Here is a 21,749-nt window from a genome sequence, read left to right as displayed (position 1 = left end):
CGCTTTCTTTGTTCATAGTTGTACAAAGCCGAACAAACTTCTCTAAGAGAAACTTCGTCATTTCCATGGAGTAGAGTAGTTTCAAGGTGCTCGTACTCATCAGGAAGTGACGCCAACAACATTAAGGCCAAGTCACCATCATCATAAGTTGTATCCATATTTTGCAAATCTGTGACCAACTTATTGAAACTGGTGATATGTTCATTCATCGTGGTACCAGGAACATAGGTGAAGTGAAACAGTCTCTTCTTCATGTACAATTTATTTTGACTGTTTTTCTTGAAAAATTTATCCTCCAGTGCTTTCCATAATTTACTTGCAGAAGTTTCCTTTGTGTATGGATATTTCTGCTCTCTAGCAAGGTAGGATCGAATGGTACCGCAAGCAACACGGTTGATAATTCTCCAATCTTCTTCTCCAATAACATCTGGTTTCTTTTCTTTAATGGCCAGATCTAGCCCTTGTTAAAAAAGGACATCTAGAACCTCGTCTTGCCACATCCCAAAATGTCCGGACCCGTCAAATATTTCTACCGCAAATTTCGCATTTGACACAATTCTTGTCATAAGCGAAGATGCCAATGATGACGTATTGTTGACACTTGATGTAGATTCTTCTTGTTTATTGTCTCCCATCTTTGACACAAATATTATTTAATAGCTGACGACACAAATCAAGATTATTTCCTTTCTGGTGTGGAAGATCAGACTAAGCTGCAACCACAGAGCATACTCAGACAGAACCTTGACTCAGTTACCAAGATAAATCTTTTCTGATGTGGAAGATCAGATTATGCTGCAACCACAGAGCATACTTAGACAGTACCTTGGCTCTGATACCAATTGTTGCGGAAGCCAAATGTATATAGTGTGAATAAGTCACAACTACTATACCAAAAATTATGACAGCCACCAAATAATAAATAAGACAATAAAGCAACAATAAAGGGAACACCAGAATTTACGAGGTTCGGCTAATTTTGCTTACTCCTCGGACACAACCAATATTTTATTTCACTCCAAAAATACAAGTGAAATAATACTAAAGAGAGAAGATACAAATGCCTTAAACAGATGAGAAGGCAAATGAGAGGTGTGTTTAAATCCTAAACATTAAGCCTTCTTTTATAGGGGGAAAATCCCCCCAACTATTGCTAACCCACCGATGTGGGAAGCTGAAATATTTGACATTTCAACACTTTTCAGTCGGATGGAATTACCCACACATGCTATTGGACCTTACAGAATGGACAAGATGCAAATACCTACTCTTAGGCACACGATTATTAAATGTGACTTCTACAATGCATAATTCATTTGAAGCATGGTCTTTTTTTGTTTTATAAACTACCCAGAGAAATTTTGTATAAGAAATTTGGTTGCGGGGACCTTTTGTTTATGTTTGATACTATGATACATGTAGCAGATCATGGAAAGCTGCTGAAGCTTGGGATCTGCTATATGTATCACCTAGAATTTTTTTTATTATTGGGAGGTTCTTGGCTTGATGTCCCCCTCCACCTTTTGTATGCTCCTGGTTCTTTGATATACATGTTTATTATTTAAAAAAATTATTTTCTTTTAATCTTTTTTCCATCACTATTTATGATTTATACTATTTTTTCTTAAATGACATATAAAAAGGAGTAGAGGGAATAGTTAAACATTCGTATTGTTCAAGGATATGAATGGAAGCTTCTCTCTAAACTCACCGCTTTCCCATTACAATACAATCCCATAACATGTTAAATTCTTCGAATCAAACCTCTTTAATACCACCCAAACCACTAGACATTAATTATTCAGTTGCAAAAAATAACAACTCGTCATACTCCCAATTACAACCTTCTACTCACTCATCATTACCACAAAACCCTACTCCTACTTTTTAAGATATGCTGTTAATTCATACCAGGGGTGGAAAATGGGGAGTTGGGTTGGATATGGACGGGTAAAAAATAGGCAATATAAAAATGGATAAGTTATCCGATCCAACTCATATTTAATATGGATAAAAAATGGATTAATCGACGGATAATATGGATATCCATATTATCCATGGTTTCTTGACTATGATCACTTTTGGAATAATTCTTAGTTTCCTAAACTCGAGGAACCTTAATTTGAGGCTTTACATGTGAAAGTTAAACCCATTAGTTATCCATTTTCTAAATGGATAATATGGTTCTTATCCATATTTGATCCGTTTTAAAAACTTCATTATCCAATTCATTTTTAATGGATAATATGGGTGGATAACTGTTTTCTTTTAACTATTTTGCTGCCATTAGTTCATACCGAGGAGTCTCATATTACTATACAGCCTAATGAATTTCACTCTCAACCCATGGTGATCGTCACTCCAACAGATATACCAGTGTAGACTGAACCATGCGTGTGTTGTGTGGAAGTAATTGATGAAAGCCTTCAAGTTTAACAAAGAAGAAAATATAGTTACACTCTCAACCCTACGCGTGTTGTGTGAAAAATTGATGAAAGTGTATACTTCATCATTTCCTTAAGAAAATCCAAAGAGCTTTGGAAACCCATTGAAAACTTCATCATAATGGACCTAGGGGCAGATTATTTCATAGTAAAGTTTAACAAAGAAGAAAATATTACCAGAGCCCTACACCATTGTCCATGATTCATCAATGACTTCTTTCCATTCTTTCTTTCTGTGTAAAAATGGGGGCCACAATTTATGGCAAGCGAGGCCAACTACTTTTCTCGGCAGTATGGATCCGTTTACCGCAGCTCCCAACTGAATTGTATGATGGTATTATCCTCCAAAAAATTGAAAATAAGAATTGAAAACTTCTTTGAATTAATTATTTTTTGATTCCCCTCCCCTTTGATTCCCCTTTGATCTTCTTTTATTGGAGCTATTACTCTTTTGGTGACTCGAACCCACGACCCTAGAATAGTAGGTGGAGATGCTAACCATCTGAGTAACCCTCTTTTGTCAACTTCTTTGAATTGATGCCTGCACTTCATCCACCTTAGGAGGTTGCTATGCAAGGTTGTGTGTTGAGGTCACCATGGAAAAACCAGTTAAACCTTTTATCTTTATCGATTTTTATAAACAAAAAATTTATATGAAGGACAAAACTTCTTATGTAACCATTGTGGAAAATTAGTCCACATAATCCTAAAGTATCCCTACTCAAGTTCACAGTTCCGATCAAAAGTTATGTCAGGTTCCAGTTCTTACTCCAATACACAAGTCTCAGAGGAAGGAGAATGGTAGATAGTATCCTTCACAAAAAAGAAGGCACATAACACACGCTCAAGGTCTATATCACTAGCAATCCTTCTGCAACAGGTATAAATGCCAGAATATTTGATGCAGATACATGTAAGTATCTTAATAGTCAGAAACTATGATATGTCGAAAAAGTGTCATTTAATATTTCCGACGCTGACAGAAAGAACACTCATTCTTTTTGGAACAATGTCAGTTCTTCTAAAACACCATCGATACCAACAACCAATTTGCTCAGATAGCTAACCAGCCCATGGTTTGGAATGAAACCAGTGATCTCCCACTGATTTTATAAAAAATGACCAATGCATGCACCCTACAAAATACACAACTACCAATATGGATCTACACGTGGATTGTCAAGAAAAGACAGTAACAGTGGAACCTCAATCATTGGAACCTACTTATTTACTAAGAGAAAATTCGGAGGTCACCACCCTCCCCTTATCCATTAATAATCTTAATAATATTATTAATCTTAATAGCCCCACTATTACCTCTAACCATAATACCAAAAATGACTTAACAAAATCTGATGAAATTCCTAATGATCTTTCAAACATACACCTGTTGAAACAAGAACAACAAAACTGCTATACGGCAAATAAGAAAGAACATGTGGCACTAGACAAATCTCCCAAAGATCTTGATAAAAACCTTCGGCGCTCTAATCAAATTCCATGCAAATAGACTCTATAAGTATTGAGTTACCTATATCTAATGCTACCATTCCTATCTCAACAAACAACTACAATATATATCAAACACCAAATCAAGCGGAGAATTCCATTATCACTAAGGAGAAGAAACAGACTAATCCAAATTCCGAGCTACCAACACAGAAATCAAAAATGGATAACCTACATCCTCTCCTTCGTCATCTGCCAAACCAACCTCTCTTTTTCACATCCCCTCTCCTTCCACAAAACTACTAACCAACATCCTGGATAGATGCTGGCTAATGGGCCATGCAATCACCTTCAACATACAAATTAATGGCCAAGAAATGGTTATAATCATCCAGAGATCAATAGTATACTACACCAACTAGATCCAATAATGAACCACATTCTAATCCAAGCAATACGGTATCACTGGAACCTCCCACAAGCTGTCAACCCCCACGTGCCACTCAACTTGCCAGCAAACCTATCATTCTTTCCCCAGAAGAGATCACCCACCTGAATCCAATATTCATGCCTTGGGGACAACATGTAGATCAGTATCATGCCCCAATACCACACAACAACCCATGGAATCCAATCCCCCTCGTAATGCTCAAGAACAATAATCGAATCCAATAAACCGGGGGGGGGGGGGGGAAGGGGATTCCACCACTAGGTATGGAGTTGAGTGTGGAATTGTCAAGCCTAAGCAAGGTAAAAATACTACTCTTTCAGGATATGTTGAGCAATAAGTACATCTTCAGTTGTCTCACTGCAATGTACAAATGCTTCATGCGCATAAGGCCCCCCACAAGATCCGACTATGGGGAAAAATGCAGTGATTCTATTGCCCTACCTGAGAAGGAGCCACAACACTCCTGCGGAGGAGAAGATTAATACAAACCCTCAACATCCAATAACAATGAATAGGGCTACTAGCATAATCTCCGGAATGTTCGAGGGGCTAACAATGATGAGTTCCTTAGAAACTTTAGGGAACTTATCGATACTCATAGGCCTTACATGGTTGCTGTACTGAAACTAGGATGACGGCCCTTGCACCGCTTCTCAATGATTTTAATTTTTCAAAAATGATTGAGGTACTGGCTGAGGGTCAAGTCGGGGGAATGTCCATTCTTTATGATCGCAACCTGATCACTATCCCACATTTCACTAGAAGAGACCCAGAAATCCATGTTATAATTTAGGTAATATCCTTTAGAACTTATTGGTGTTTTAGCTCACTAATTAGTATTGATAGAGATAGAATGTGAGATAATCCTATATCTATATCTAACAATTAAAAATGACCATGGATAATAGGAGGAGACTTTAATATTATTATAATTCTTCTGAAAAATTAGGGGGTAGACCCATCAGTCTAACTAGAACCTCAAAATTATGGAAATATATTAATAATTGCAATCTTATGGACATAGGCTTTAAATGGTGCAAATTTACATAATTTACTCATAGGAAATGAAATAAAGGTTTGATCATGGAGAGACTCGATCGTGTTCTTGCAAATGAGTAATGGTTAAAATTTATTCCCTAATGTCATGATCACACACCTTCCCAAAACCTATTGACCACAATACTATTTTAGTTAAGTTAAATAATGCCTCTCAATTATTTTGAGACCCTTTAGACCGGAAATATTTGGTTCACCCGTCCAAATTTTATTTGTATTGTGTCCTCTAATTAGAACAATGCTGATCTTCTAGTGGGTACTAAGAATTTGACCCATAACATCCAAATCTGGAGCAAATCCAAGTTTGGTGACATCTTTAGGAAAAATAATAGGATTTTGATACGGCTAAATGGTGTTCAAAACTCTAACAATTATGATTCCAGATCCTTCCTACAAAATTTTGAACAAAATCTCAAAAAGGAATACAATAACATCCTGAAACTCGAAGATCCAAATTTCTTGGCTTAATAATATGCAAATACTAGATTTTTGCATCTCTGCTTCTAATAAGAAAAGACGAAATCATGTTGGCTTCTTTAAAAATGAACATGGTTGTTGGGTGGATAAACATAATGGACTCTTAACATACACTCCCAATTATTTTCATACCATATTTTTAACATCCTATGCTCAAACTGACTGGCATCACATTAGTGCTAGCACTACTAGTTTTGATAATGTGGATCTCTAATCCCTTGAAAAATACCTACTTGATAGTGAGATTAATGCAACTTTATTCTCCTTTAAACCAATTAAAGCGCCAAGGCCATATGAGTTGCACCCTTTCTTTTATAAAAAGTATTGGCACATTGTGGGGAAATCCGTTCGATCCTTTTGTCACAATGTCTTCAAAAGTTAAGAACTGACGATTGAAATTAAAGAAGATAATAAGCATGGTTCCGAACTCAGCCTTTCTGAGAGCAAAAGTAAAAATAAAGATAAAGCAATAATGAAGCTTCTAAATTGAGAGCTATATAGTAAAGTATGAGAGCAAAATAGTAAAGTATAACTTTTGCGTGCAAAATATTTCATGTCCTCTGCAAGAATCGCCGATCTGATATTTATAGCTATCTTTAGGGGAGAAACTCCTAAAATTAAGCTCTTCTTGAACGAAAATTAAAGTGTCATCGATGAATATATAACGGCAGACTTTGAATAAAAATATTCTCTACAACGGCTGCTCATTTAATGCTAGAATATATTCCCTCATTGAATGCTATTCGATAGAGAATCTTTGAACTTCTATCGCAGACTATGTTCCCTTCGGAAACCACCCGATACCGGTCACACAAGCCACATCCGGTATTAGTTGTTTTCGACTCGTCTTTTGCCTATCTTGGATTCCACGAGTCATTTTACCATTCGACTACTTGTAGTCAACTAATTTTACCCCGTAGAGATAGTCCAACTACTTTTCGGTGACGAAACTCAGCATTACCAGGAAGTAGATGAATATTCCTTTCTTGGTGGGAAAGTTCCTGAGCAGTCTCTGACATTTGAAGCAACGCACGTTTTTTCGCATTTAATACCCCGAACACGTGTTGCCTCGTGATTCATCAAGTATTTTTTGAATTTTGAGGTAATCATGACTGCAATTTTTTCCATCTATATCTTCTCTACTACTCATTATTTTTACTTATTCATTTACATTACTTTCATAAATATTCCTTCTTCTCAGCATTTGCTAAGAACTCTTTTACAAAGACAAGGAGCTCGACGTCGAGTCTGATACTCCCATTGTTAGCACCATCATACCATATCATCTCAGCACCGCAAATGATCTTCAAGAAAAAAATTTCTTCTGCAACTTGTCAAGGCCACCGGTTTTGTACTGTTCATAGGTACCCCTCCCACATTCGTCCTTCTAGTATTCCAACTGTGAAGGAGGACTGCGACTACCCCGTTTTTTAATCCTCTCCCCCAATATGGTAGAGCAAGTTACCTACTCCAAGGAGGGATTCATGTATGTCTATACGTATTCCTTCACCTCGGGGCCTTTCTCTTTGGGGTCGAGTGAAGGGCTCGACCTAATGATTTTGGAGTTTTTCCACAGATATCAGGTCTGCTTAGCACAAGTAGGCCCATCAATATGAAGGATGGTGGCCTGCCTTTGTCAATTGTGCACTGAGATCGGGGAAACCCTAACTCTTGCACACATGATGAACCTTTACTTTCCCAAGATTTTTCATGGGGGATTATTCAACTTTAGCAAGTATGGTCACCATTCTCTCCTCACCAGCATAGATGATCACAATGACCGTAGATGGATGAAATGGTTCGTCATTATTTATACTAGGGACATCATCTCGACCACAATCCCAACATTTTTCTGAGTCATGGAACCTTTTTCGTAAGTTTTCGGTTATTTGATTCCTCTCTTAGTAAAAACAATAATTTCTTTTTTTTTTTATTTTCTATTTCTTTTGCTTTTGCTACTGTCGGAAGACACCACTAGTTCAAGGTCTTGACCAATGGGTTCAGAAAATTCTGGACATTACAACTCCAGAATCCCGGCGGTGGAAGGAAATGGCCCTCAAATACGAGTGGAAGGCCAAACACCATGGTAAACCAAGCCCTTCTTTCTTTTATCCTTGTTCGAACACAAGAAAAATCATGAATAAATTGCTAACTCCATTTTTGCTTCTGTTATCTGCCCCGAAGTCGACGCCTTAGATGACCCCGAGGAGGCTAAAATGGTGTAGCAACATGCCCTTGATCGGAGTAGGGCTTGTGGATCTGTTTGAGCCTCGGTATGGGTGCTTCCTCTCATAATCCCAAACCCGAGAATAAGAAATTAAGGAGGAGACGTTCCTCCTCGGTTAGGACTCAGGAAAAGAGAGCAAAGAAAATACCAACCGAGCCGACCACAGTGCCTACAGTGGTTCTCGATAACGAATGTGTAGCCAGCGATAAAGAGGCTTCCCTTCAACGGAGAAAAAGATCTTCATCGGCTTAACGAGAGAGCTCTAAAACCTATCGACAGATGAAATCCAGGCATTTTGGGGTGAAATGGGATTAGTTGAGAATGCTAACTCTTGCTTCCCAACCCCTATTTCTATTTTTGGTCCTAGGAGTTCAGACCCTGGGCTTCTTATGTCCTCAAGTATTGATCAAGCAACAATCACCATCCCTTTTGCCACAACTACTTCTCCTTCTACGCCAACAAGTTCATGCCCTTACACTAGCTGCTCCTTCGCCACCAACACCAACTGCATCTCCTCATCTAACATAAGTTGATCAGGAAAGGGATGCTTCCCCTCTTTGGTCTCCTGACCACAGGAACTTAGGAGCACCTATGCTATGCCTTATCAAGATCCCCAAGGAAGGTGAAGCACTACTCTTTCAATATCGAAGGAGTGTCATGTCCTTTCTAGGACAGTGGAGCTTGCCAATTATATGAAGTCACTAGCTTCGGCGAGGCATTGGAAGGAAATGAGCTCCCTCTTTGGGGAGTGTCTGATAAACAATAGCATGCACAGTGCGGTACATGTACAATCCTAGTTTCTTTCTATCTTTTTTTGTTCGTTTAAATGCTATAATGGTAATCTTAAATCTAACCTTTTGTTTAGGCTAACCTTCTTACTTCCAAGGTCCTGCAAAGCTTGATCCTTGACAAACAAGGACTTTCCTTCAAGCGAGATTAACTTTTGGTTGAAAGGAACTAGTTTGCCGTATGCCTTCCGGTGCTGGATGCTAAAGTTGAACAGATGAGCGAGCTCGAGGCTCGGTTGTAGCAAACCCAAAAAGATAGATAGGCTCACAACCAAGAAGTTGCTCAACTGCACAATGACCTTAGAGAGGCTAAGGCTAAGTGGGTCGAACGTCAAGATATTGTAACCGTTGCTGCCGAGCATGAGTCTGTCTTCGAGGAGAAAATTAATAATCTGAAGGCCAACTTATGCTCCAAAATAGAAGAGGCCAATTTTGCCGAGGAGAAGAAGGCCTGAATGGAAGAGATGCTTAAGAGGACCATGGAGCAAAACGGGATTCACTCAACTACCAACGTTGAGCTTGATTCCCACCTAAGATCCATGAAGTGTGAAAGAGAAGAGCTCCAGGATGAAATCGATATCCGAGCAAAACTTCAGGATCAAGAGGATTCCCTCATCTTCGAGAAGACTTATGCTATATATCATATCAAGAGAAAGACATTGGAGGAGGCCAAAGTGCGCATTGCCAATATAAATTATTGCAATGCCCAAGCCCGAGAACTGGAATTATCCGCTTGTGAAAACCTTCTTGCTCAGCCCGCTGCGACTGACTCCTCGAATAATAGTTTCGAGTATTCGAGAATCGAAGGGGAGACTGAAAAAGATGACGGCCCTAAACAGGTAGTGGGTCTGCCTTCCTCTACTAGGGGAAACATAGATCCCTCTCTCCATTCGATTTCTCGTGGCAATGATGTACAATTTTCCTCTATTTTAAAAATAATTTTAAAGAATTTCTTTTTTGGTTTGCTCCAAAAAAAATTACTACTTTTTAAATATAAAAATAATTTAGCTTAAACTTTCAATTTTATCTTTAATAAGAAGTTTTTATAACCATACGAATACTCTGGGGCCCTTTTTGACTGACTGAGCACTACAAATTTAAAAGTTTTTATTTTTTTTAACCTCCGTATCTAATCAAACAAATTCACTTAAATTGAAACGGATAGAGTACTTTATTTATACCCAAAGAAGTAGTTGAGAGGATAACAGAATTCTCTTTCGGGGGGAGCAAGCGAGAAAAGTGGAGTTCAAAATCAATCATCATAAAGGGTCTCAAGTACCTTGGGTCAGTTATTCAGGGGACCGGGGAGATCGATGAGCTATGGCTTTTATTTATGAAATTAAGTTATTTTTGCTAGATACGAGTCGTACGGAGTTGGATTTACGCGTGAAGGGCTTGGTAGTGGACTTATTTAACTTGTTTGAGGTAAGTATCTTGTCTTACCTTTAGTGAGAAAAATGCCCCTTAGGTGCTAGCCCTGATTGCTGATTTCTATGATATCTTTAGTGATGTGTACATAATGTGAGGAGCGTGTATACAGTCACCATGTGTGGTTTTGACCAGAATAGACCGTAGGCTATTAATATGTCGTAATGTAATAATGGACTTTATATGAAACTTGTGAAATCATTTTATGACTATTTGATCATGTTCATGTCATTGACTTAGCCATAGGCATGCTTTGACCGGAATAGACCTTAGGATATTCAAGGTATCCCTGCATGATCCTCTGAGTCACCCTCTTGTTTCATATTTACTGTTCATGTATTTTAGATAGTACTATATTTGAGATTGATTTCGTGTATTCAGTTAGACCTTGCGACTTTGTACCACCTAGTTCTAGGATATTATATTGAGTATTTGCTTCTTGGGCCTGTATTACTCATATTTTTGATTTTTTGTTAAACTTTGTCTCGTTATTTCATGCTTTTATTGTTCTAAATAATGTTTATTGACAGACTTACCTAGTTGAAACATTAGGTGTCATCATGACTCTTAAGGAGAGATTATGGATCGTGACAAAAAAATAAGAAACAAAAAAGTTATTCGACGGTCATATGATTCGGTTCAATTAATATCACAAAATTTTTATTAGTAGCTATATTATATTAAAAAATATGACGACAACTGAAATTTTGTTTAAATAATATAATCGAATGTGCTAAAAGAAGCCAAATCATAATTTTTCAAGTTTAATTTGCTTTAATATAGATCGTACATTGCACGAGTGCTAATACTAGTTTACTAAAAGTAAACGATATGATTGTTTTTAAATAGATAAAAAGCAACTTAAAAACCGTTGTTCATAGAATAATCTTTAACATTAAAGGAAAAGAATTAAGAAGATTTAAAGGTTCCCTTATTTATAGAATTCAAATACCATGGCAGTAACAAGAACTTTCACTATTATTTAGAGAAAAATAACAGTTGAAAAAGGGATAAAAAGGCAAACTAATTAATATCACATGAACTAATGCTTGAAACGCTCTCTCCTCTATCCTATCTCCTCTATCCTCTCTCTTGGCGATTCATGGTGAACTAGGGCAACCATGGCTGCTGCGAGCTCTCCCCAGCCTTTGGATGTGGGAGAGGCAATCCAAAACCCTAATGAAACATTCTTTAACACTAAGCCAAAACAATCATACGCTACCCAGCTTCATCCAAAAAAATCTACCGCAGTTTCGTCCATAATCGAGTTGATTCCTATCAATATTGTCCATGGAGAACCGACTGTGGAATTCACCATTGAAGAGGTTAATGCATTCACCATTGAAGAAGGTTTGCATCAAGCTGTAATTCTCAAGTTTTCGTATGGAAAACTAGACCTTCATGAATTGAGACAAGCCATACCAAAACAGTTTGATGCCAAAGGATATTGTAACGTTGGACAGTTGGAATATCGGCATATCCTGGTGGTTTGATTTGTTTGAAGATTTTGTTCAAGTTCTGTCAAGATCTATAGGTTTTGTTAAGTCAAAAGGCGATGAGTTCTTCTTTAGAACATTCCCATGGACAATAGGTTTTAATCCACGTGAAGAAACATCGAGAGTAGTTGTATGGATTTCTTTACCTGATCTGCCTGCAAATTTCTTTGCAAAGAAATCGATAATGTCCATAGCTTCAGCAGTGGGAAAGCCTTTAGCAGTGGACAAAGCGACTTAAGATAGAACGCGACCAAGTACATCTAGGGTTAAGGTTTTGCTTGACCTACTTAACAAACATCCAAACATCCTAAGAGAGTTAGGATTCATATTATGGATAAAAATTCTGGGAAAATAGTTGAACATTATCAGGAGATTATGTATGATAATCTTCTAAAATAGTGTACCTGTTGTAAACATCAAGGGCACGATGAAAGATTATGCCGTTGGAGGATTGAGAAAAATAAGGAAGATGTAGCTTTAGTGGATGAAAGTGAAGGCCTGGACAATCTTGACTTATTAGAAGGTGATGCTAAGGAGTATCTTAATGCAAAAAGGGCTGGACAACTGGTAGATGAAGCAGCAAAGAAAAATTTAGTCGAGCAGCAGGTTTTGCAAACTGAAGGAGAAAAACAAATTGATAATGTGAATACTGATAAAGTGATAAATCGAGCAACTAATGATATCTCTGTAGGTGATGCCTCAATGATCGATAATGGTCCTCCTTGTTGAAAATGGCAAACTCCCACATCGGTGGGAGACTTAATTTGGGAAGAATTTCTCCCTATAAAATGAGGCCTAATATTTAGGATCTAGACACCTCTCATTTGCTTTCTTATCTTCTTAAGGCATTTGTATCTTCTCTCTTTAGTATTATTTCACTTGTATTTTTGGAGTAGGAAGTAGGCAAAATGTGTTGAACCTCGTAAATTCTGGTGTTCCTTTTATTGTTGCTTTATTGTCTTATTTATTTTTTGGTGGCTGCCATAATTTTTGGTATAGTAGTTGTGACTCATTCACACTATATACATTTGACTTCCGCAATAATTGGTATCAGAGCCAAGGTACTGTCTAAGTATGCTCTGTGATTGCAGCATAGTCTGATTTTCCACATCAGAAAAGATTTATCTTGGTAACTGAGTCAAGGTTCTGTCTGAGTATGCTCTGTGGTTGCAGCTTAGTCTAATTTTCCACACCAGAAAGGAAATAATCTTGATTTGTGTCGTCAGCTATTAAATAATATTTGTGTCAAAGATGGGAGACAATAAACAAGAAGAATCTACATCAAGTGTCAACAATACGTCATCATTGGCATCTTCGCTTATGGCAAGAATTGTGTCAAATGCGAAATTTGCGGTAGAAATTTTTGATGGGTCAGGACATTTTGGGATGTGGCAAGGCGAGGTTCTAGATGTCCTTTTTCAACAAGGGCTAGATCTTGCCATTGAAGAAAAAAGACCAGATGTTATTGGAGAAGAAGATTGGAGAATTACCAAGCGTGTTGCTTGCGGTACCATTCGATCCTACCTTGCTAAAGAGCAGAAATATCCATACACAAAGGAAACTTCTGCAAGTAAATTATGGAAAGCACTGGAGGATAAATTTTTGAAGAAAAATAGTCAAAATAAATTGTACATGAAAAAAAGATTGTTTCGCTTCACCTATGTTCATGGTACCACGATGAATGAACATATCACCAGTTTCAATAAGTTGGTCACATATTTGCAAAATATGGATGCAACTTTTGATGATGGTGACTTGGCCTTGATGTTGTTGGGGTCACTTCCTGATGAGTACGAGCACCTTGAAACTACTCTACTCCGTGAGAATGACGAAATTTCTCTCAGAGAAGTTTGTTCGGCTTTGTACAGCTATGAACAAAGAAAGGGAGAAAAACAGAAAGGCAGAGAAGGAGAAGCACTGGTTGTGAGGGGTCGTTCTCAAAATCAAACGAGGACAAATAAGGGAAGATCCAAGTCAAGATCTAGACCCAGCAAAGGTGAATGTGCCTTTTGTCGAGAAAAAGGGCACTGGAAGAAAGACTGTCCGAAGTTGAAGAATAAGGTCAAACATAACAATGGAAAGGCCATTATGGATTCAAATGTAGCTGATTGTGATGATTCAGACTTCTCATTAGTTACAACAGAGTCATCAACATCATCAGACATATGGTTGATGGACTCGGCTTGTAGCTATCATATGTGTCCCAACAGGGACTGGTTCGTGGATTTTCAAGAAGGAGAATATGGAGTCATCCACACAGCGGATAACAACCCTCTTACTTCATATGGCATTGGTTCAATACGATTAAGGAACCATGATGGAATGATCAGAACATTAACAGATGTTCGATATGTACCGGATTTGAAGAAGAATCTCATCTCTGTGGGAGCCCTAGAATCAAAAGGGTTCAAAATCATTGCAGAAAATGGAGTGATGAAAGTATGCTCCGATGCACTAGTGGTAATGAAGGCCAATCAGAAGAACAATAACATATACCGTTATCGCGGTAGTATAGTTATTGGGACAACGACAGTAACATCCAGTGACGAAAAAGAGGTAGAAGCAACCAGGCTATGGCACATACACTTGGGACATGCTGGAGGTAAATCCTTGAAAAATTTATCAGATCAAGGATTGTTAAAAGGAGTAAAGGCTTGCAACTTGGAGTTTTGCGAGCATTGTGTCAAAGGAAACAGACAAGGGTTAAATTTGGTACAACGATCCATAATACCAAAGGCATATTGGATTATGTACACTCTGATGTTTGGGGTCCTTCCAAAACACCTTCATTAGGTGGGAAGCACTATTTTGTAACCTTTGTTGATGATTTTTACCGAAGAGTGTGGGTGTATACAATGAAGAGAAAAGATGAAGTGTTGGGAATTTTTCTCAAATGGAAAATGATGGTGGAGAATCAAACAGGCAGGAGGATCACGTGTATTCGCACAGACAATGGAGGTGAATACAAAAATGATCATTTTAATAAGGTCTGTGAAAATGATGGCATCGTCCGACACTTCACTGTCAGACATACACCACAACAGAATGAAGTGGCAAAACGTATGAACCGGACCTTGCTGGAGAAGGTACGGTGTATGTTGTCCAATGCTGGCTTGGGCAAAGAATTTTGGGCTAAGGCAGTTACATATGCATGCCACCTCATTAATCGTCTACCATATGCTACTATTGATGACAAGACACCATTTGGAAAATGGTATGAAAAGCCTGCTGTAGATTATGACTCTTTGCACGTATTTGGCTCAACTGCATATTATCAAGTGACAGAGTCAAAATTGGATCCAAGGGTAAAGAAGGCTATTTTTATGGGGATTACTTCTGGAGTCAAAGGATATCGCTTATGGTGTCCTATGACAAAGAAAGTAATATTCAGCAGGGATGTTACCTTTGATGAATCTGCTATGGTAAATAAGGTAACAGAAGATACCAGACAAAATGATGGTGCTTCTAAGCAGGTGGAGTTTGAGGGAAAATTTATTTTTCCTACACAAGAAGCAGAGAAGGAAACATATGAAGATTATCTTTTGGAAGAAGAGCTAGTATAGAGGGAGATTCCAACTCAGGAACCTCAATAAAAACTTAAATCAATAGCAACCAGCAGGCCAAAAAGGACAATAACAAAACCTGTTCGTCTTATAGAGACGATTGCTTGTGCTGTCTCAATTGTAGCTGATGATGTTCCTACCACTTATAAAGACACAGTCCAAAGTTCATAAGAAGATAAGTGGAGGATTGCCATGAATGATGAAATACAGTCCCTTCATCAGAATCATACATGGAGATTGGCCAATTTCCCGAAGGGAAAGAAAGCAATTGGGTGAAAATGGGTATTTGCAAAGAAAGAAGGATTTCCTAACCAAGAAGATGTTCGCTACAAAGCAAGATTGGTGGCCAAAGGATATGCTCAAAAGGAGGAAATTGATTACAATGAAGTGTTTTCTCCAGTTGTAAAACATTCCTCCATTAGAATTATGTTGGCTTTGGTAGCACAGTTGGATTTGAAACTAGTTTAGATGGATGTAAAAACTGCATTTTTACATGGAAACTTGGAGGAGGAAATCTACATGACTCAGCCAGAATGATTCAAAGTTGCTGGAAAAGAAAATATGGTGTGCAAACCTGAAAAATCATTGTACGGATTGAAACAATCTTTTAGACAATGGTACAAGCAATTTGACAAGTTTATGTTGCGGCAAGGGTACAAGAGAAGCAAATATGATCATTGTGTGTATTTGCGCAAGCTTGAAGATGGTTCCTTTGTATATCTTCTCCTATATGTTGATGATATGTTGATAGCTTCCAAGAAATCGGAAGAAATTGATAAGTTGAAGATTCAACTGAAGAAGGAGTTCGAGATGAAGGATCTGGGTGAGGCAAAGAAAATTCTTGGCATGGAGATAATAAGAGATATACGTTCAAAGAAACTTTGTTTATCTCAGAAAGAATATTTGAAGAAAGTACTACAGCGCTTTGGCATAGATGAGAAGACTAAGCCAGTTAGTACTCCACTTGCTCCCCATTTTAAGCTAAGTACTACTATGTCGCCAAAAGATGAAGCTGAACGAGAGTATATATCAAAGGTACCATACGCAAATGATGTTGGTAGCTTGATGTATGCAATGGTATGTACGAGACCTGACATTTCACAAGTTGTTGGAATTATTAGCAGATATACGCATAATCTAGGAAAGGAGCATTGGCAAGCTGTGAAGTGGATTCTACGGTATATTCATAATAATGTAGATGTTGGGTTAGTTTTTGAGCAGGAAGACAATCAGTCTGTAGTTGGATATTGTGACTCAGATTTTGCGGGTGATCTGGACAAACGAAGATCAACTACTGGTTATGTATTTACTTTTGCAAAGGCATTAGTTAGTTGGAAGTCTACTTTACAGTCAACAGTTGCTTTGTCTACAACAGAGGCAGACTACATGGCTATTACAGAGGCTGTGAAGGAGGCAATTTGGCTTCAGGGGTTGCTAAAAGAGCTTGGTATTGGACAAAAAAGTATCACAATTTTTTGTGATAGTCAAAGTGCTATTCAATTAGCGAAGAACCAAGTTTATCATGCAAGGACGAAGCACATTGATGTTCGGTATCATTTCATGCGAGAAATCATAGAAGAAGGTGGAGTCATAGTGAAGAAAATTCATATTATAGAGAATCCTGCTGATATGCTGACAAAAGTGGTGACTGCGGTCAAGTTTCAACATTGTTTGGATTTGATCAACATTGTTGAACACTGAATATTGAAGATGAAGACACAACCAAAATTTGTTACCGGGAGAAAATTGAAGATGTGGAATTTTGCCAAGGTGGAAATTTGTTGAAAATGGCAAACTCCCACATCAGTGGGAGACTTAATTTGGGAAGAATTTCTCCCTATAAAAGGAGGCCTAATGTTTAGGATTTAGACACACCTCTCATTTGTCTTCTTATCTTCTTAAGGCATTTGTATCTTCTCTCTTTAGTATTATTTCACTTGTATTTTTGGAGTGGAATAAAATATTGGTTGTGTCCGAGGAAGTAGGCAAAATTGGCCGAACCTCGTAAATTTTGGTGTTCCTTTTATTGTTGTTTTATTGTCTTATTTATTATTTGGTGGCTGCTATAATTTTTGGTATAGTAGTTGTGACTCATTCACACTATATAAATTTGGCTTCCGCAACATTCCTAAACCTACATGTGATGTTCCTGCTAGAAAAGTCTTAACGGGGATTTTCAATGCTGTGAATCCAGTAGTAGCAACGTATGAGAAGCTGGCTCTTAATAATACTGCAACTGGTGTTTCAACAAAAGCATCAGAACATGTAGGTAGAGAAGTGGTGGAGTGTGCAACTGATACAGTTTCAAAGACACTGAATAAAGCTAAGCTGATGTTAATGCACAACGTGGTAATGTAATGGAAGCTGCAACATGGGCAATGACTATCAATACCACTAGGAAGTTGGCAACACCAGTGGTCACTCGCGATGATGAAGCCCATACTTCTGGAGGTAAAGAGATTGGGAATAAGGGAGTGTCCTTGGAAGTTAAGGCTGTGGAAAAATGTTGATAGTACAAACAAAAAAGATGAAAGTTGGAACGTGGTTTCTGCTAGAAAATCACCTACTAAAAAGGTGGTATCGCCCAGGCAAAAATCTGCAGGTGTTCGACAAAATGCTTCTAACATTGTGACCAGCTCAAATGTTTTTGAAGCACTGGAAGCTGTGGAGGATGATCAACTAGTTTCAACAGTCCTAAAAGATGACATCATGAACTAGCAAATTGTTCCATGCACCAGCAATCAAAAAGGAGCCCAAGGCAGTGAGATTTTGGCTAAGGAAATGGGTGTTCGACGAAATGCCTCAAAGAAAAATCTGGTGGAGGAGCAAACAGATAATCAAGCACATAGTTCCAATACTCTGACATTGCATTTTTCCAGCCCTCATGTTGAAAAATTATCAAAGATGCCCAGGCTGCAATGATGATGAATACCACCATGGTTAAACAAGCAATAGTAACTTTGAACATATCCGTATTTGAAGTTCCTTCACAATCAATGGACACGTTAGGTGAATATAGAGATGAGTCTGGGAAGGTGATGTTGTCCGCTAATGAAATTGTTTAAGAAAATTTTAGACATATGATTAGTAAATCTAGATTGCGGGCTGATCAAGAGGAGGAAGGTGAAGAAGAAGACTGGGGAGATGAAATTGCTGGGGATTCGACTGATGGTGCTGACCAAGAGAGTGAAGGTGAAGATATGCTGTCAATTGGCTCACCAACACTTGCCAAGAAATGATGGTGCCTCAGATTCATGCCTCAAAAAGTAAGCTTAATTCCAATGCTCCTGCTTTTGTTCCCAGTAGTAACGCCTATTATGGCTGGACAACAATAGCTGATTGCAAACACTCCAGGCGATAATACGATGCAAATTGCTGTAACACCTAACACTGGGTAGCAACAGCTTCTTACAAACACTCCAGCTACTACCTTTGTTGATGTTCAAAATGCAGTAGCTCCATCAAATACTGGGCAGCAGCAACATCGTGAAGGTAATCCAGCTATCTCGTTGGAGGACAGATTGCTCCTGGACGCGTTGGTAAGCTCTAAGCCTATGAATCATTCTCAAGCTTTGAGCACTGGACAGGGTGTTAAGACCAGGAACAATATGCAACGTATGGAAAAACATCAGGGCAAGGCAGTTATGGCAAAGGTACAAGAAGTAAATGATTTGATGACACAAGACCTCGTCCAAAATTTGTCACATCTAGTGCAGGTGGGAAAGGACATTTATGAAGAAGGAGATGAAGATGAAATAATGCAACAATGCAGGGCAGAGGCAGCACAAAGAGGTGATCTATCACCTATGTATAGTGGACAAAGCAAGAAGACTCATACAAGGAAGAAGAGTTGGGACGAAAAGGTGAATGAGGAAGTAAATGTTAGGCGACTCCCAATGAGAATTGCCAAACAAGAATAGGCTGACCAAACTACATCCACGAGATCCAATCATTCAAAAAAGAAGTCATGAATTTTGAAGATATTTTGAAGAGGTTTGAGGAAGATGACAAAGAACTACAAATTGAAGAAATTACAAGCTTGGGCAAGAAGGGACAATGCTTTAATTCATACTACATTTTATTTTATCACTTTATTAGTATAGTCATTTGTAATATCATCACAGAGTATGTTATAGACTCTGTGATGATCATAGAATATTTAGTGCTCTCTAGTTCTTACTTTTTACATGCATGCTAGTAGGTGAGGCTTTTTTATGCCTCAATAGGATTAGTAAGGTAAGGTTTAGCCCAGTATATGATTGCTAATGTCCTATGCCTTTGGGAAGATATCCAAACGACTATGAAATTATATGCCCTCGTGAGACTTTGTCGGCAGCTACACCATGATCTTCTGCATGAGGCTGTCATCATATGGCAATGTGAGGCGCAGAGGAGTGGTGCTATTGTCCCCTTTTTTGTACTCTTCCTATGTGGATTTTTTTTTATTATTAATAAAACTAGCCCTAGACACCTCGCCTAGTGGATTTGCTATATATATATATATATATAAAACATGAAAAGCCTATGGGTATAGGAAAAATTAAGCAGCAAATAGAATTGATAGGAGTCAAATAATTACAAAGAAAAAAACCTGAAACATACAAGATAGAGAGAAAAAAGTCAATCAGCACTTCCTCCTATCCTCTTCAATCCAAATCCAACAAAACAGAAAAATAAAATTAATGAAGAATTAAGTCATCACACGCACCCAATTTTCTGCACACTATTTGGTTGAGATTGTCGAAAATTTTGAAAATCATTGTCAAGAACAAATTCAGAAAAAGTCTTCTACTTAATAATTTGTCTAGCAAAGGGGCATCTCAGTCTCACCAAACATATTAATCTGAGTAGACTTGAAAGGAAACACAGGAAATTCGCCAAAGTTTTGAATGAATCCCTCATCCATTCCATACCTACTCCAAAATCCATTCGACAAATTCTCAGCTCTATAATTTTTCTCTTCAGTACTTTCTTCTTCCATTTTCCTTTGAGGATTTATCAACTCTTTTCTTTTCTTGTTGCTTCCTTTACCTTCTGCTGCATGCTTTCCCGTCAGCCTTTGTACAAGCTCGCGAAAATTTTCAACGTCCGTTTTAATAATCTGTGGAGCAATTATATGAATTATTCGTATTTTTGGCTTCATCTTGGAAATTGAGTGTGAATCTTTATGCATGGTGAGCTTAGAACACCTTGGAATTTTATCACTTGTAAATATTGGCTTCATTGTCTCTGTTTCAATCAGCAAATCTAGGAATAGGAAAGATGGAGAATGTTGGTAATGTGGGATATATATATATATATATATGTTGAAAGGGAGTTTAAATAATAAAGGGTTCGAAGTTAGAAAGATAAAGATCTAAGTTTTGCCTTTTGGAAGCAAGAATTGGATGGGATTCTTTGTCTTTAGTGGCTAATAGATTGTACCAAGTATCGGAACTAAAATAATCCATGTTTCTTGTTAAGTCCAAATTATTGATTTTTTTTAGCTTTTTTAATTTAATAACCAAGCATTTTCTTTCAATTCCTTTGCCTCCAAGAAAAATAATATATTCATATCCATAGTCCATAGATAGCTGTCCTAACAAGTTATAGTTAGCTAGCTGCGTTTTTATCAAGTTTCTTGGATGTTTACTTGTCATATTAATTTTATCTTAAGTCAACTTTATAACATGATGTACAATAATTTTCATCTGTATCTGAATTATATCTTTATTATATAATGATCGGCTGAATGCTACATCTTATCTTTTTATTATTTTTAACTAGAGCACCGCCAAGAGAGTGACTGATTTTGCTCTACAAGAGTCAACTTTAAGATGGCACGAGGGAGGATTTTGGCCTCTTTTTCTCAAGTTCATCTTATTGTTACCATTTTCTTCAATATTTAAGGTGGAAAGTCTTTTGGCTGATGTGAAAAGATTAGGCAGTGTTTCCCAGATTGACCATTGTTAGGTTAAAGGATTATATTGCGAAACTCTTTAATTAGTACCACAAACGCCTTCTCCTTCCTTGATTCAGGCAAATAATAGAATGATGAAAATCTCTTAATACTTTCCAAGCCGATTCTAGGATATGTTTTGCTTCATCACTAAAACCAAGAAAGCATTTGTCAACAATATTTTTTGTTACAATATATTATATACTGTTGCCAATAATAGTTTTGGCAACAACAACAAAGTTGCCTCACGTCGTTGAATAACCTCGGATGAAAAATATATAGGCAACAACAAATAAGCAAGAGCTGCTTACTATTAGGAAAAATAGGGGCAATTATTACAATATGTTAGAAATTAATCACTGTTAAAAAAATAAGACTTACATTATTTGAAAGTGTGACTTTGATCAAAAGGTCACATTATTAGGGCAATGC

The 21,749-nt window shown here is 37.6% G+C and overlaps 1 protein-coding gene across 1 annotated transcript; it reads right to left on the bottom strand.

The window, feature by feature from the left end:
• Positions 1-20,183: 20,183 nt before the first annotated feature.
• On the bottom strand, positions 20,184-20,603 carry LOC107782577 (VQ motif-containing protein 25-like). The gene has a single exon (XM_016603467.1). It carries the CDS (start codon positions 20,601-20,603, stop codon positions 20,184-20,186), a length of 420 nt encoding a protein of 139 aa, XP_016458953.1.
• Positions 20,604-21,749: the final 1,146 nt, after the last annotated feature.

Source organism: Nicotiana tabacum, chromosome 5 (assembly GCF_000715075.1).
Source record: "Nicotiana tabacum cultivar K326 chromosome 5, ASM71507v2, whole genome shotgun sequence".
Lineage (NCBI taxonomy): Eukaryota > Viridiplantae > Streptophyta > Magnoliopsida > Solanales > Solanaceae > Nicotiana > Nicotiana tabacum.
Note: the sequence above shows the minus strand (reverse complement) of the source record. Positions and strands in the feature narration are given on the sequence as shown.

Excerpts from the sequence above, each read along its gene's own strand:
- LOC107782577 (XM_016603467.1), bottom strand. The coding sequence starts at position 20,603 with ATGAAGCCAATATTTACAAGTGATAAAATTCCAAGGTGTTCTAAGCTC.